Here is a 12,869-nt window from a genome sequence, read left to right as displayed (position 1 = left end):
TCTGATTTGCTCACTGGGGACCACCTTTCGGTCCACATTTTAACCAACCATCCAAACTGTTAGAGCCCTTCCTAACTCCCTGAGCTCCAACATGCAATGCAGAATCTCTCCTTAGTGGGCCTGCATCCATAAATTCAGACCGATCCAACTTTATGTTCCTTCCACCATTTTCCCACACCCTTCGTATTCATTCCCACATGTTACCCGGATTTCTCTCTATATAAACCAGAAAACTCACGTAGTTCTTTTGGAGTGTAGTGCATCTCCTCATGGGTCATACTTTGTACCTCACCTTTAGGAGCCTGCTGGAACTTGAGTCTAGTTATCGTTATAGAATCAGAGAGGGGAGGTTGCTGAGCAGAATCAGCGTTGTCTTGCATGGCCGTCAGGGGAGTCTGTCTCCTTCTACTGGGAATGGGGAGAACTCTTCCAGTGGCAAAGAAGCATAGAAATTTAACAGCTCCGTGCCCCCACCTTCATCAGGATCTTCCTGCACGTCCCCAGGCCAGGATCGCTTGAGCAGTGAGGCAGCCTGTAACTCCAAGATCTGTAATCAACAAGCTAGAGGCACAGGAGAGCCAGATAAGGTCCAGTCTGTGTCTGGAAACAGCTGAATATTGATGGGCCAGCTTGAAGACCGAGAGCAAGCCCAGGCAGAGAGCAGATTCTCCCTTACTCAGCCTTTTGCTCTATTCAGGCCTTCAACCATTTGGATGAGACCCCCACACATTGGCAGGGAAGTCTGCTCTCCTCCATCCACTGATTCAAATGTGACTCTCATCCAGAAACACCCTCACAGACACAGTCAGAATCACCTTTAGCCGGATATCTGGGCACCCACGGCCCAGTCAAGTTGACAAAAATCACCATCCTAAGTCCTCTGGTAATGATGTTATTAGGATTTCAGAATTAGGGGTGCCTTAGGGACCACTGACTCAGTTGCCTTCATTTTGCAAATATGAAAACAGACGCAGAAAGCCAAGTTAGCTAAGACTAGAGTCTAGACTTTTCTGACTCCCAGTTCTTAATTCTGAGAAAGCAGACTGCCTTATTTCCTGAAACAGGGGTTTGCTCAGATTGTGAATCTTTTAGAATAAGCCTTACTGTGGGTGCAAGCCTCCTTCCCACACAGGGACAGCCTCCTCAGCATTCATGAACACATTCCAGACACATGTCACCGCATTGGTTATGAACTTGTTACATACTCTTGTGCATACTTGTGTATCTCCTCCTCTAAATGGAGGATACTTGGTCACTGAGGCAGCCCAGAAAACTAGCATCACAGCTGAGAGTGATTTGAGAATGAATTAAATTAAAATCTGCTTCATGCTGCTTTCCTTTGAGGCCAAAGCTCTGAAAAATTACATTGTAAGATTACGTGAAGCTTATATATCTGCTATTTTAGGAATATACATTGAGTATACATTCATATATTTTATGCTTTTTTATATCCTGAGCTTAATAAGTATTTTTGGAAGACTGGATTAATTGGATGAACAGATAAATGTGTCTTAATTTTTTAGCAGAAATCTTTATACTTCACAAATACATAGACGATGTCTGTGTCATTAATAGTTTCCTGGATCCGAGCACTCATTGAAAGCATAGGAGAGGTTTTGGCATAGATAGATCCTGTGGGAATCATATGTGGTGTGTGGTGGTCATATCATGTTCTTCTGCGTTGGGAAGTCATGCAGTGCAGCAGAGTGGATGTTGTGTGTCTGTTTGTGTGTTTATATGTCCCCTAAGAACAGACCGGGACAATAAGACGACCTCTGCATAATGTGTGTCTTTCTTGGCATTTGAAAAACAATCAATAAATTAATTATCGATATAGATATAACCTGCTTTTCTCATTCTCTGTTACACTTTTAGGGCCCAAAGTAATCCAGACATCTGCAGCTAATTTTTCACTAAATAACAGTAAAAAGGTAAGACTGGGTGGAGGGGCAGCTGTCGGGTCACTCACAGGGTCCCTGGGGTGCGCCACCCTTGCCGTGCCGCTTGCTTCTTAGGAAGCACACACATCTCACACCACTGTCAGCTGCTGGCCTCTGGGCTCTGGTTTGCTAGAAGGCCCTTCTCTGCTGCGGCAGTAGCTCAGTGCTGGAGGGGACGGCGCTGTCAGCCCAGGGAGCAGCAGTTGCTTTCCAAATGCTGGCTGACTCACCCCGATCCCTCATGCCCGCAGGTTTTCCTAGACTCTAAGTTCTGACAGTGCTTCCGTGGGCATCTGGCTATTTCTTACTATATTTACGCAAGTTAACGCGGGTCTCCACATCCCATTCTAACAGGAGTAGGTCTTCCTAATGATTGGTATTCCTTGCATGAACTCAGTTTAAATGAAAAAAAAAAATCCTTTTTCTTTTCTTTTTTAAATGTGGTTGATTCTTCATCTTTAGAGAAAAACAAAGGTCTTTCCAATTGGAGAATTTCAGTAATCTTTAATAAATGCTAATGGTGAGAGCCCAAACAACTAAACCTTTTTCTTTTTCTGCATACCAGACATATCTTTACCTGTAAACTGAATGCAGTTGCCCCACGTTCTCATGGCACCATAACGTTTAAATCTGATTGACCCCAAACACCTCCCTGCCTTCCTTCTCTTAGCTCTCTGGTAGGTTTTCACTCTTACAGTTTTCAAAAAAGCAAAACGAGAAAAATGTCCAAAAACTTACCTTTTAATTCCTCTTACTCTTGCTAGTTGGAAAGGGCCCTCTGGTTGCCCACTGACATTTGAGTTTCTTGATTTTCTTTCTCTCTTGCCCCAAGGACCTGATTCAAAGAGGTGCTACCATCGGGGTTTCCTGAACATAGTTTGGTCTTTTAAAATTTCTCTCAGGGGCGCCTGTGAGGTTCAGTCGGTTAAGCGTCTACCTTCGGCTCAGGTTGTGATTCCAGGGTCCCGGGATCGAGTCCCACATCGGGCTCCCTGCTCAGCGGGGAGCCTGCTTCTCCCTCTCCCTCTGCCTGCTGCTCCCCCTGCTTGTGTTCTCTATCTCTCTGTGTGTCAAATAAATAGATAAAATCTTAAAATAAATAAAATTTCTCTCAGGATGTAAGTCCTTTTTTTGACACTAAAAATAGCAGCCGTCCCACCAAATTGACTTGCTCCCAAAATATCAGACTCACTTCTTAAAGATGATAGATGATCCTCTGGTAGGTTTCAATGCCTCGTGGCTTCAGGCAAGCCTTCAGTCACAGAGCATTTCTTTTTTTTTTTTTTTTTATGTTATGTTAATCACCATACATCACATCATTAGTTTTTGATGTAGTGTTCCATGATTCATTGTTTGTGCATAACACCCAGTGCTCCACGCAGTACATGCCCTCTTTAATACCCATCACCAGGCTAACCCATCCTCCCACCCCCCCTCCCCTCTAGAACCCTCAGGTTTTTTTTCAGAGTCCATAGTCTCTCATGGTTCATTACAGAGCATTTCTGTCAGTTCTAAAACACAGATACTACATATTTATGTTCAAAGACTGCATTCAAATAATGCATTTCTTTGGCACCGTGGGTGGGCTCCTTAAGCAATGTTCTCTGTCTCCCACGGCTGCTAGGAGCCAGTATTATGATTTTCAGCACATACCGCAGAAGCATCATTGGCGATGGGGTCCCCTCTAATTTTTCTTTCCAGGGGCAGTAAGACTTTCCTAAAGCTGAAAACAATAGACCTCGAACAGTGACTGGTATGGCATATTGGAACTGATGAAATGATTCTTTTTTTTTTTTTAAAGATTTTATTTATTTATTGGACAGAGAGAGACACAGTGAAAGAGGGAACACAGCCGGGGGAGGGGGAGAGGGAGAAGCAGGCCCCCCGCGGAGCAGGGAGCCCGATGCGGGGCTCGATCCCAGGACCCTGAGATCATGACCTGAGCCGAAGGCAGATGCTTAACGACTGAGCCACCCAGGCGCCCCTGGTGAAATGATTCTTGTGAATATCAAGCTCTGTTCTTGGTGTCCTTTATGATCTTCTGGTACATCTTATCCTATGTACTGTTATTTTTTTTTTTCTCCAGGATGGCTTTTTCTTGCTATTTAGGTATATGGTCCCGAGGCTGCAGATGCTGGACATTGCCTGCTTAGAGGTTTTCATGAGACAGAGGGGGTTGCAATAGGAAGTTAGTCTTTTCTTTTTCTGGAAGGCAAAATTTTACTTATATTGTCTAAAGGAAAACCACACGTTTCGTTTTTGAGCTTACACAAACCTTTTTTTACTAAATGTAAATTTTGTATGTTAAGATGAGGTATTTGGTAGACTTAATGAAAAAGTCACATGGATTACTTAACTCTTTTCTTTTTGCCTTAGCTGAAGCCAATTCAAATCCTTTCAAATCCATTGTCTACATATAATCAGCAACTATGGCTGACATGTGTTGTGGAGTTGGATCAATCAAAAGGTATGAAGCCTGACATTTCAGAACAGGGTTTCTTTGTACAAAGCACCATATTTTAGAGATCGAGAGAGCTTTAAAATCTTTGAACAAGTGCTCAAAGATGGATCAGAGCGATGTTCATTAGTCTTTATAATAGCAACAAATTGGAAGCCCCTTCCATGTCTGCCAGTGTCTTCCAGAGAAAGTTATGATGCAGTGCTCAGTGAGCACTGGTCAGCTTAGCTCAGCAGCTCCACAGGGTAGCCAGTGCTGTGGCACCTTTTTCCGTGGGGTTCTGGGAGAGGCTTCAGTTCTGATGCCCTGGGTGAAGGTTCTGTCCCCCAGGGACACTTGGCAGTTGTCACCCCGGGGCGGAGGAGTGCTCCTAGTACCTAGAGGGTGCCGAGCATCCTGCAGTGCACGGGACAGTCCCACAGCAGAGGGTGATCTGGCCTCAAAATATCGGTGCTGCTGAGGCTGAGAACCCTGCCCCGGCGTGTCCTGTCCCGAACGCCTCAGCTCTGCTAGTCTGGAGCGGCACTAGTTATGCGTTGTCTGGGGAGAACTGAGAAAATGGTCACCCACGTTATTTTCCATGTTCTGTGATGCAGATGAGGCGCTTTGGCTGAGAAAGAATTTGAAAAGATAACTCCATGACCACAGTAAATTAAGTGAAAAAAAAAAGTATATTACCAAAAAATTGACCCCCCTTTGTAACATTTAAAAAAAAAACGTAAATAAATTTGGTATCACTGTGTATTTGTATGCCTAGAAAATGGTCTGGAAGGATGGACATAACATGTTAATTATGGTTATCTCTAGGTGATGAGATTGTAAGAGTTGAATGACATCTTTGTATTTTTTTGTTCTCTGATTTTAACAGTGGGCATAAAAACAGAAAATAATAAAATATGTAATCAGAAAATTAAGAAATCTAATTTTATTTTAGTATGAAGTTAAGTTAGAAATTTATGTGGGAAATTAAAAAACAAAATTTCATTAGCCATGAAATGCTTGCCCTTTTATGAACCCAAACTGGGGGACTTGTAATGTAGGTTTTTACATAGGCCCCTGGGTAACGGGTCGGACGTAGAACCTGATGGAAAGGCTTTACTTTGCAGGCAAGTGTGAGGTTTTTCACATGTGCTGAGGCTGAGGTGGTTGCAGGACCCTTCTGGGCACTCACCACGGCAAGTGTGATGTGCCTGAGGTGGTCTCTGACACTGCATTTCTTTCTTTTGTAGAAACATCTATTCAGACAAGCTTCCTCATGACTGTTAAAGTTGACGGTGTAGCTCAAGATGGAACCACCATGTTCATTCATAACAAAGTTCACAATCGGACAAGGACCCTCACCTGTGCAGGGGTGAGTGCGTTTGAATGTCAACAATTATTCATCATGCTGCCCTGTTACATACCTGCTTTTCCTACGTAAAAGAATTGAATCATACCAGTGATGGCGCAGAACACTCACTTAACTTTCTACACTGATACCTTATAAATTCTTACAAACATACACACATTCACACACACACACGCACACACAGGATGCCTGTTTTCATTGTTTGTGTACTGCCTGGGGTGTCGACAGATGGCTGTTCACGGGCTGCTTGTCGCCTGTGAAGGTCTGCTGCTGCTCTCTGGTTATTCCGAATTGTCAAGGCTTCGGGTTTCCAGCCCTGCTCCACCTGCGGGCCTGAGGCCCCAGCCTTGTAAGGAGAGCGGCCTACTTGTTGGAGCGTCTGCTTCAGGGTACGGTGTATGGTTATGCGACGGGAAACCTGGTGATCCAAAGTGAGAAAGGAACCCTCACTCTTGTTTTTTTGGCGCCATATTCTGTCAGAATCCTGAGAGTCAGAACTGGGATCGCTCTGTATAGAGCAGGGAGGCCCCCTGGGATGCAGGAGGTTGTGGGGGGCATGGAGAACACAGGGAACATCAGAAAAGAGAATGCGTGGATTGGGGGTTAGGAAAGTGGTTTCCCTGACAGGCCTCATGCCAGGCTTCCTGTACATTCAAATCTCCCTCAGTCCCCAGCACAGGCCCACGGAGCCCTGTTCCCAGAGCCCCGTTGCACACAAGAAGGAACTGAGGCTCAGAGAGATCAGAGCACTTGCCCAAGGTGACACACATAGTGAGCAGGGGCTGGGATCTCAGCCCATGGTTTTGTGTTCTAGAGCTCGTGCCCTTAGCAGCCACGCACCGCCTGGTTCAGGACAGGGAAGCAGCAGGCCTGTTTGTCCTGGCGGGAAAGGATTCAGGTGGGGGAGGGTTCCTGTTAGATGCTGACCCCCGTCTGTGGTCCCTCCCTGCTGGCATCTGCCCGAAGATCCCGAGGCGGCCGCTCCCTGACCCGAGCAGCGGCTCTGCCTACGGGGTCCACCTCGTGGGCCTGGGCAGGTGTTGCTCGGGAAGCCGCACAAGTGACCAGACTCTCACTCTGCTCCATTGTCACCCGTGGGAGAAGGGCTGGGCCAGCCTCTCAGATGTGTTGTCCTCATCCTCAAAGTGGGGTAATGCCCTCCTTGACCGTCCTTGTAGAGTGGCGAGGATCAAGTCGGACACTGGATGGGAGAGCGGGCAGTGCCCAGTGGGGGGCCGAGCACCCACCATGTCTGTGTGCAGTATAGGTGCTGTGCCGGTTCTGCGTGAATGGCAGGGAGGCTGGATGCCGGGTCTGGAAGGCCTGTGCGCAGGCGGGGCTTCGCCTCCACCCTCAGGCCGACTGGGGTCCGGCTCCAGCTCCAGCTTTAGCTTTGCTCCTTCTCGCACCGGGCGGGTGATGATGAACAGGCGGTTGGTGACTTAATCTTACGGCTAATGTGACTGATCTTTCTGGTTTGCGAGGACCAAGGAGTTTCCCAGGATGGGGGACTTTCTGTTTTAAATGGGGTAAGTCTCGGGCCAACGAGGGCGACTTGGTCACCTTGTCTGAGGCCTGTACTTGGAACAGCGCCAGGCTGCCCGCAAGGCTGCTTGTCTGCACTGTTGCTTCCTGGCAGTGCCCCCCACACTGTGCACCTCGAGATCGGCCCTTGGTGCCTCACTGTGGTGTCTTCCCTCTCCCACAGTTTCTACTGTTCTCTCTCTGTACAGACCCCTCCCCAGCCCTCCCAGGAGCACTGCCCTGACTTAAAAAAAAGATGGGATTTTTGTGTTCTAGAGCTATTGACCACCCTTTATACTACCTTTGTCTTGACGTAAAGAGAAAACACCGTCCACCTCAGGTAGCAAGTGGTCCGCGCCGGGCGGGTAAGAATGCTGTGCTCTCCCCAAGGATTTGCAGAGGCACATTGTGATCGGTGTGCAAACCATAGCTTGAACGGAGAACCCCCAAACCATCGGGTGGTCTCACTGTCGTTTCTATAAACTTGAAGATAACTGCAGGCTGAGTTAGAACTGTTTTGTTAATTCAGACATCCTCTGAAAGTCGAGACTCATAACAAGTGGTCATCTGTGCAGCACAGATCCATTCGCCGAGTACTAAGTACTGCTCAGTACTTAGCTGCCCCTGTCCGCACGTGCCTCCTGTGACCTGACTGTCGGGAACGAATTTGGGTTTGCGGAGACCAGGGATGACACGCACCCTCACCCCTTCTGACTTCTTCCCTGGCCCTTACTTAGGTCAGCAACCCCTGCCTGCCGATTGTCCTCTTATCTTTTTAAGGCTTCCTGTGAACACCCAGATCTGTTTTCCTACATGACCTCAGACATTCACAGCTTGGGGAGCCTTTGATCCACAGTAGGGGTGACTACCCTGTTCATAGCCACGGCTCACACGGGCGCCACCCAGAGACTGTCAGACCACGAGAGGACTTCTGAGGGGTGCACTAGGCGGTGAGGCTGCGCCCAGGTCACTGGCTGCCCGGCCACTGAGGACACATTGCATCCACCGCCCCAGCCACGCTGAAGTAGAGGGAACCTGGTTCCTAACTGTATAGGAGATGGGGGCTCTGGGCAGGCAGTGAGCACACACACCCATGTAATCACACTAGCCATATTGTTCCTGTAGCCTTTGCCCTCGGGTGCGGGCCTGACCTCCCCACAGAGAGCACAGGGGCTCTGTGTAGGGAAAGACAGGTGTTGGGGTGAGGGGGCAGGCACTCTGTATATCGCACAGCGGCTGTGGAAGTGAGCAGGGAGGAGAGTGAGGTTCAGGGGTCTGATTTGTTGCGTCTTAGCCTACGCTCCCCCTACCCCTTTGTATTCGTGTGAATGTCAGGTTTGTGTTGCGCTAACTTCTTTATGCAGGTGACATTATTTTGAATCATCCAAAGTAGAAAGATTCTAATGACTGCAAATCATCTATTATTTGCTTCCAAAAATATCCATTTGGTTCTTTCTTTCTAAGAATTGTTTTTGGCTGGCATCTGAATTTTTCTGGGCTCTGGCAAGTTCCTTGGAGATGGTTCATTCGGCTCATCTGTTGTTGGAATGTATTACTTCATGGGTCAGTTGGTGGGGGAAGCCAGTCTTGCTTGCTTTAAAGACACAGCTCTCCCTTGCATCTTTGCAGAAGTGTGCAGAAATTATTGTGGCCCACCTGGGCTACTTGAACTACACGCAGTATACCGTGATTGTGGGATTTGAACACCTGAAGCTGCCCATCAAGGAAATGAACTTCACGGTAAGTAAGCCAGCAGACCTCAGTGTCTCCATGGCTCATTTGTTTAGCACCCATTCTTCTGTCAAATGACTGAAATAAATCTCAGCATTGAAATCTTGTTATTTTGGACAGTGGAAGACATGTACAGTTTCTAAAAACCATAGGGCAACCATAATTTCTCAAGTATATGGAACCAAGTATAGCTAAATGAAACAGCATGAAATTGGAAACCCCTTGTGGTGTTCTGAGATTTGGAACAGAGAGAACAGAGAGTAGCCTTCCCGTGGGAAGGTCGGTAAGAGTTACCGGGTAACCCTCCTGGTAGAAGAACAAGGAGGGACCCCGTTCGCCATGCCTGTGGGCCACCCTCGGGCCCCACCTCTGGAGGGGTGTGGGCTCTGCTCTCCTGTGGCCTGCCCAGTGCAGCTCACACTGTGAGACTTCACTGTCCTGTGTGCCACTGAAATCAGCCTCTTTGTTCCTTCCACTCGCTTGTGCACCAGTGTAACCAGCGGAGTGACCAGGAGTACGGGTTTGAGCTGGTTTAGATCCTGGCGCCATCATCTGCAGTTGAACATTGTTGAGGCTGTGTCCTTATCTGTAAACTAGCTGCCTCATAAAGCCTTGTTGATTGAGTGAAGGTGGTAAGGGATTCCTTTTGAAAGGTGGCGCTTTACTGAGCTAGAACTCCCATCCCTTAGGGGAAGCCTGATAGCAGTCGATCCCCCTTCCTCCCTCCCCCGGCCCCCGAGCGGCTGAAAAGCCACTCACCTTTCTGTCTCTGTGGACTTGCCTGTTCTGGGCATTTCATGTGAATGGATTCGTCCCATATGTGGTCTTTTGTGATGGACTTCTTTCCTTACGGGTGGTATTTGAGGGTATCAGCACCGCATGCTTTGCTGAATGTTGCACTGTGTGGGTAGATTCCATTTTGTCTATCTGCTCATCGGTTGATGGGTGTTTGGGCTCTTTCCATTTGGGGCTTTTATGAATACTGCTGCTGTGAACATTCACGTGCAGGTCTTACTTGGATTGATGGGTGCCGTCTACTGAGAGGTTTTGTTGTGTAGGCCCTCTCCTGCGTGCTGGACATGCACTGCCTCACCCAGCCCACCTCCGCGGTGGTGCCTGTGGTCCCCATTTTCCTGGGGGGCCCCTGGAGGTCGGCTGGGCATGGGATCATGCACGATGCCTGCTCATTGGAGGCACTCAGCAAATGGCACCTGTTGTTAACATTCATATTGCTTTTTTTTTTCATGTTGTCTCCAAACTACCCAAAATGAGTTTTGTTCTTTATCTACATGATAGCTCTCCAGATATTTAAAAATGTTGGCTCAGCCCCTTGGAGATTCTTCCTTTCCTTCACACGGCCCTGGGGGTGGCTTCTGGACCTGTCAGGCTCCAGGTCTCCTTCCTGGGGCTGCCCCAGTCAGCCTGGCGGGGGCGGGGGCAGCTTGTGAAGTAGAAGGAGCAGGTGGCCCTCCAGGTGTGGCTGGAGCCTGACAGCTGGCTCCTCTGGCAGCCTCCTCACCTGTCGGCTCATGTTCTGCCAACTGCTAAACACCCCTCGGACTTTTTCCTCCGTAACTGCTGTTCGGTCTGTTCTCATTCTGACTCATAATGAGTCTTTCTCATTCTCTGCTTCTGTGGTTGGTCTGTAACAATTCTCCGACACTGCTCAGGCATTGCACTTTGTTCTTGAGTTCCTTTTCAGTGGTTTTGGCTTCTGGGTCCAGCCTCTCCTGACCCTTTGGGTTCGAATCTGGATTCTGTTCTTTGTGGTATGAAAGATTTCCTAGAGCTTTTTCCTCAGCATATCTGGCCAGCATCCTGCCTGTGTCCTCGAGTTCATGATGCAGAGGTTGAACCCTGATAGGGTCTGAGACAGATGCCCTAAGCTCAGGCACACTGATTCCACGCTGTGCTAACCATCTGTGCTTTAGACTTTGCTATTTTAGAATTATCCCGAATCAAGAATGCAGAGAGCAAAGAGCACCATGTTCCTCAGAGGACCTCTCCTTTCCATCTTTGTCGGGGCTTCATCCCCTGAAAGCCTTTATCAGCATTCTCAACAGCTTTCCCCGCAGGCTCAGTCCACCTGAGCCCTATTACATGGGTCCCTATTACATGGGTTCGTTTTTGATTGGGGTTCTCTCCTTCCATTTTTCTGTTTTATTTCCCTTTGGACTTTTATTCCTAAATAATTTGGTACTTATTTCAGATAAACTTGGTACATGTCATTCCACTGTTGCTCAAGAAGGAAGTGATGTGGTCTCACTGGAGGGTTCAGCAAGGAAATTGCCGTCAGAACAGCTCATCTGGAATGATGCTGTTAGGCAGAGCTTCGTTCTGGGTAGTGCTCTGCAGCATCCAGAGTGCTGATACATGAGACCCCTGCAATCTGCGGGGATGTTAGCTAAGATTTTTCTCCATTTTTGTTCATTTCTGTATTCCCAGTACCTAACAGTGCACCTGGCAACAGTTAGGCTTATAATAAATATATATGGGTTGAATTGAAGAATAACACCATAGCATTTCACAGATTAAGAAATTCAAATGGCCAACAGACTTGTGAAATGTTTATCCTTGCTATAAACCAAAAAATCAGAGACTTCAAAAAGGAATGCCTTTTTTTTTTTTTAACCTGGCAAATGGTAAAAACACCTACAAGAAAAATCACACCTAGGGTTAGTGAAATGCAAGTACACAAGTTCTTTCATACAGGTTATTGGGGGGTGTAAGTTGGGGGCAGTTTGGCAGTGTATCAAAGCCTTCTTTTTGACCTAGTAATTCTACTTCTGTGCATTTATTCTAGTGAAACAATTAGAAAAGTACAGGAAGATTTGTATTTTTCATAGCAGAAAGTTGGGAGCAATCTGTATTTCAGTAGAGTTCTGGTTAAATCAATTAGTTTTTCTGCAGCTGTTAAAATAATAAACTGGTCACAGAATAGAGAGCATAAACTGCTATTGATTTTAAAAAAGGAAAAAAGTTAATGAATTGAAAGTGCTGATTGACACTTTTTATTATAGAAAACTCTAGAAGGCCATCTCTGGGTGGCAGGCTTAATGGTTTATTTTTTTCTTCTGTTTCTTTATAATGAGCTTTTTATTACCTTTATAATCAGAAGAGAAAATTATTTTTTTTTTAAAAGGCTCCTAAGACAACTGATATTTGAAAGGGGAAGCCAACATACCCTCTGGCAGTTCACTCTGAGGAGCTGTTACGGAGTAGCTACCTCAGAAAATCACGGTTTAGTGTTGTGTCTAAAACTTGTACAGAGATGCGTTAAGAAACCAGAGAACCTTATGCAAAGTATGTCTGTATCTTTTATAAAATTGCTGTTGAAAAGTATCCATTATGTTGTGAACTCTGAAACCACCAGACAGAATTTTCTTTGACCGTTTGTTACAAACTCCTTTTATAAGAGACAGGCTGGAAGCTGTACAGCTCACCACGTTTCCCTTTTGGCTTCAGCGGCTAGCAATTTCAGGAACAAGTTTTATGCCGAACTGTGGCAGTTACTAACATCCTGGTATAGGTTTAATTATTTGCCCTCTTTCTTTACAATTTTACCTTTTAAAAAGCTTTAAAAATTGTTCCCATCTAATCCATCTTTTTATCACCAGCTGACTTTTTTTCTGTTTTGGAAGTAAAAAAAATAGAACAAATAAAATACATATAAAAAGTATGTCAGTGATACTATTGTCCACGCACCAGAACGGCTGAGATGAAGTCAGGAAGACGCCGAAGCTGGCCAGGATGCGGGGCAGCCGGAGCTCTTGTACTCTGCCAGTGGTGGTGGAAACGCTACCACGGAGATGCACACTTATCAGCCCTGCGTGGTTCCTCCTGGCTCCGCCCTGCACCCATCAGTACA

At 46.7% G+C, this 12,869-nt stretch overlaps 1 protein-coding gene across 4 annotated transcripts in view; it reads left to right on the top strand.

The window, feature by feature from the left end:
* Positions 1–12,869, top strand: part of TMEM181 (transmembrane protein 181) — a 73,964-nt gene that overhangs the window by 36,904 nt on the left and 24,191 nt on the right. For all 4 annotated transcript variants that reach the window (XM_035728684.1, XM_027603706.2, XM_035728686.1 and 1 more), the window contains exons 3-6: positions 1,876–1,931; positions 4,317–4,407; positions 5,628–5,749; positions 8,900–9,010. In XM_035728684.1, the coding sequence (XP_035584577.1) occupies positions 1,876–1,931; positions 4,317–4,407; positions 5,628–5,749; positions 8,900–9,010 (380 nt within the window). The remainder of the gene's footprint in view (positions 1–1,875; positions 1,932–4,316; positions 4,408–5,627; positions 5,750–8,899; positions 9,011–12,869) is intronic.

The sequence above is a fragment of the Zalophus californianus genome, chromosome 7 (assembly GCF_009762305.2).
Source record: "Zalophus californianus isolate mZalCal1 chromosome 7, mZalCal1.pri.v2, whole genome shotgun sequence".
Taxonomy (NCBI): Eukaryota; Metazoa; Chordata; class Mammalia; order Carnivora; family Otariidae; genus Zalophus; species Zalophus californianus.
Note: the sequence above shows the minus strand (reverse complement) of the source record. Positions and strands in the feature narration are given on the sequence as shown.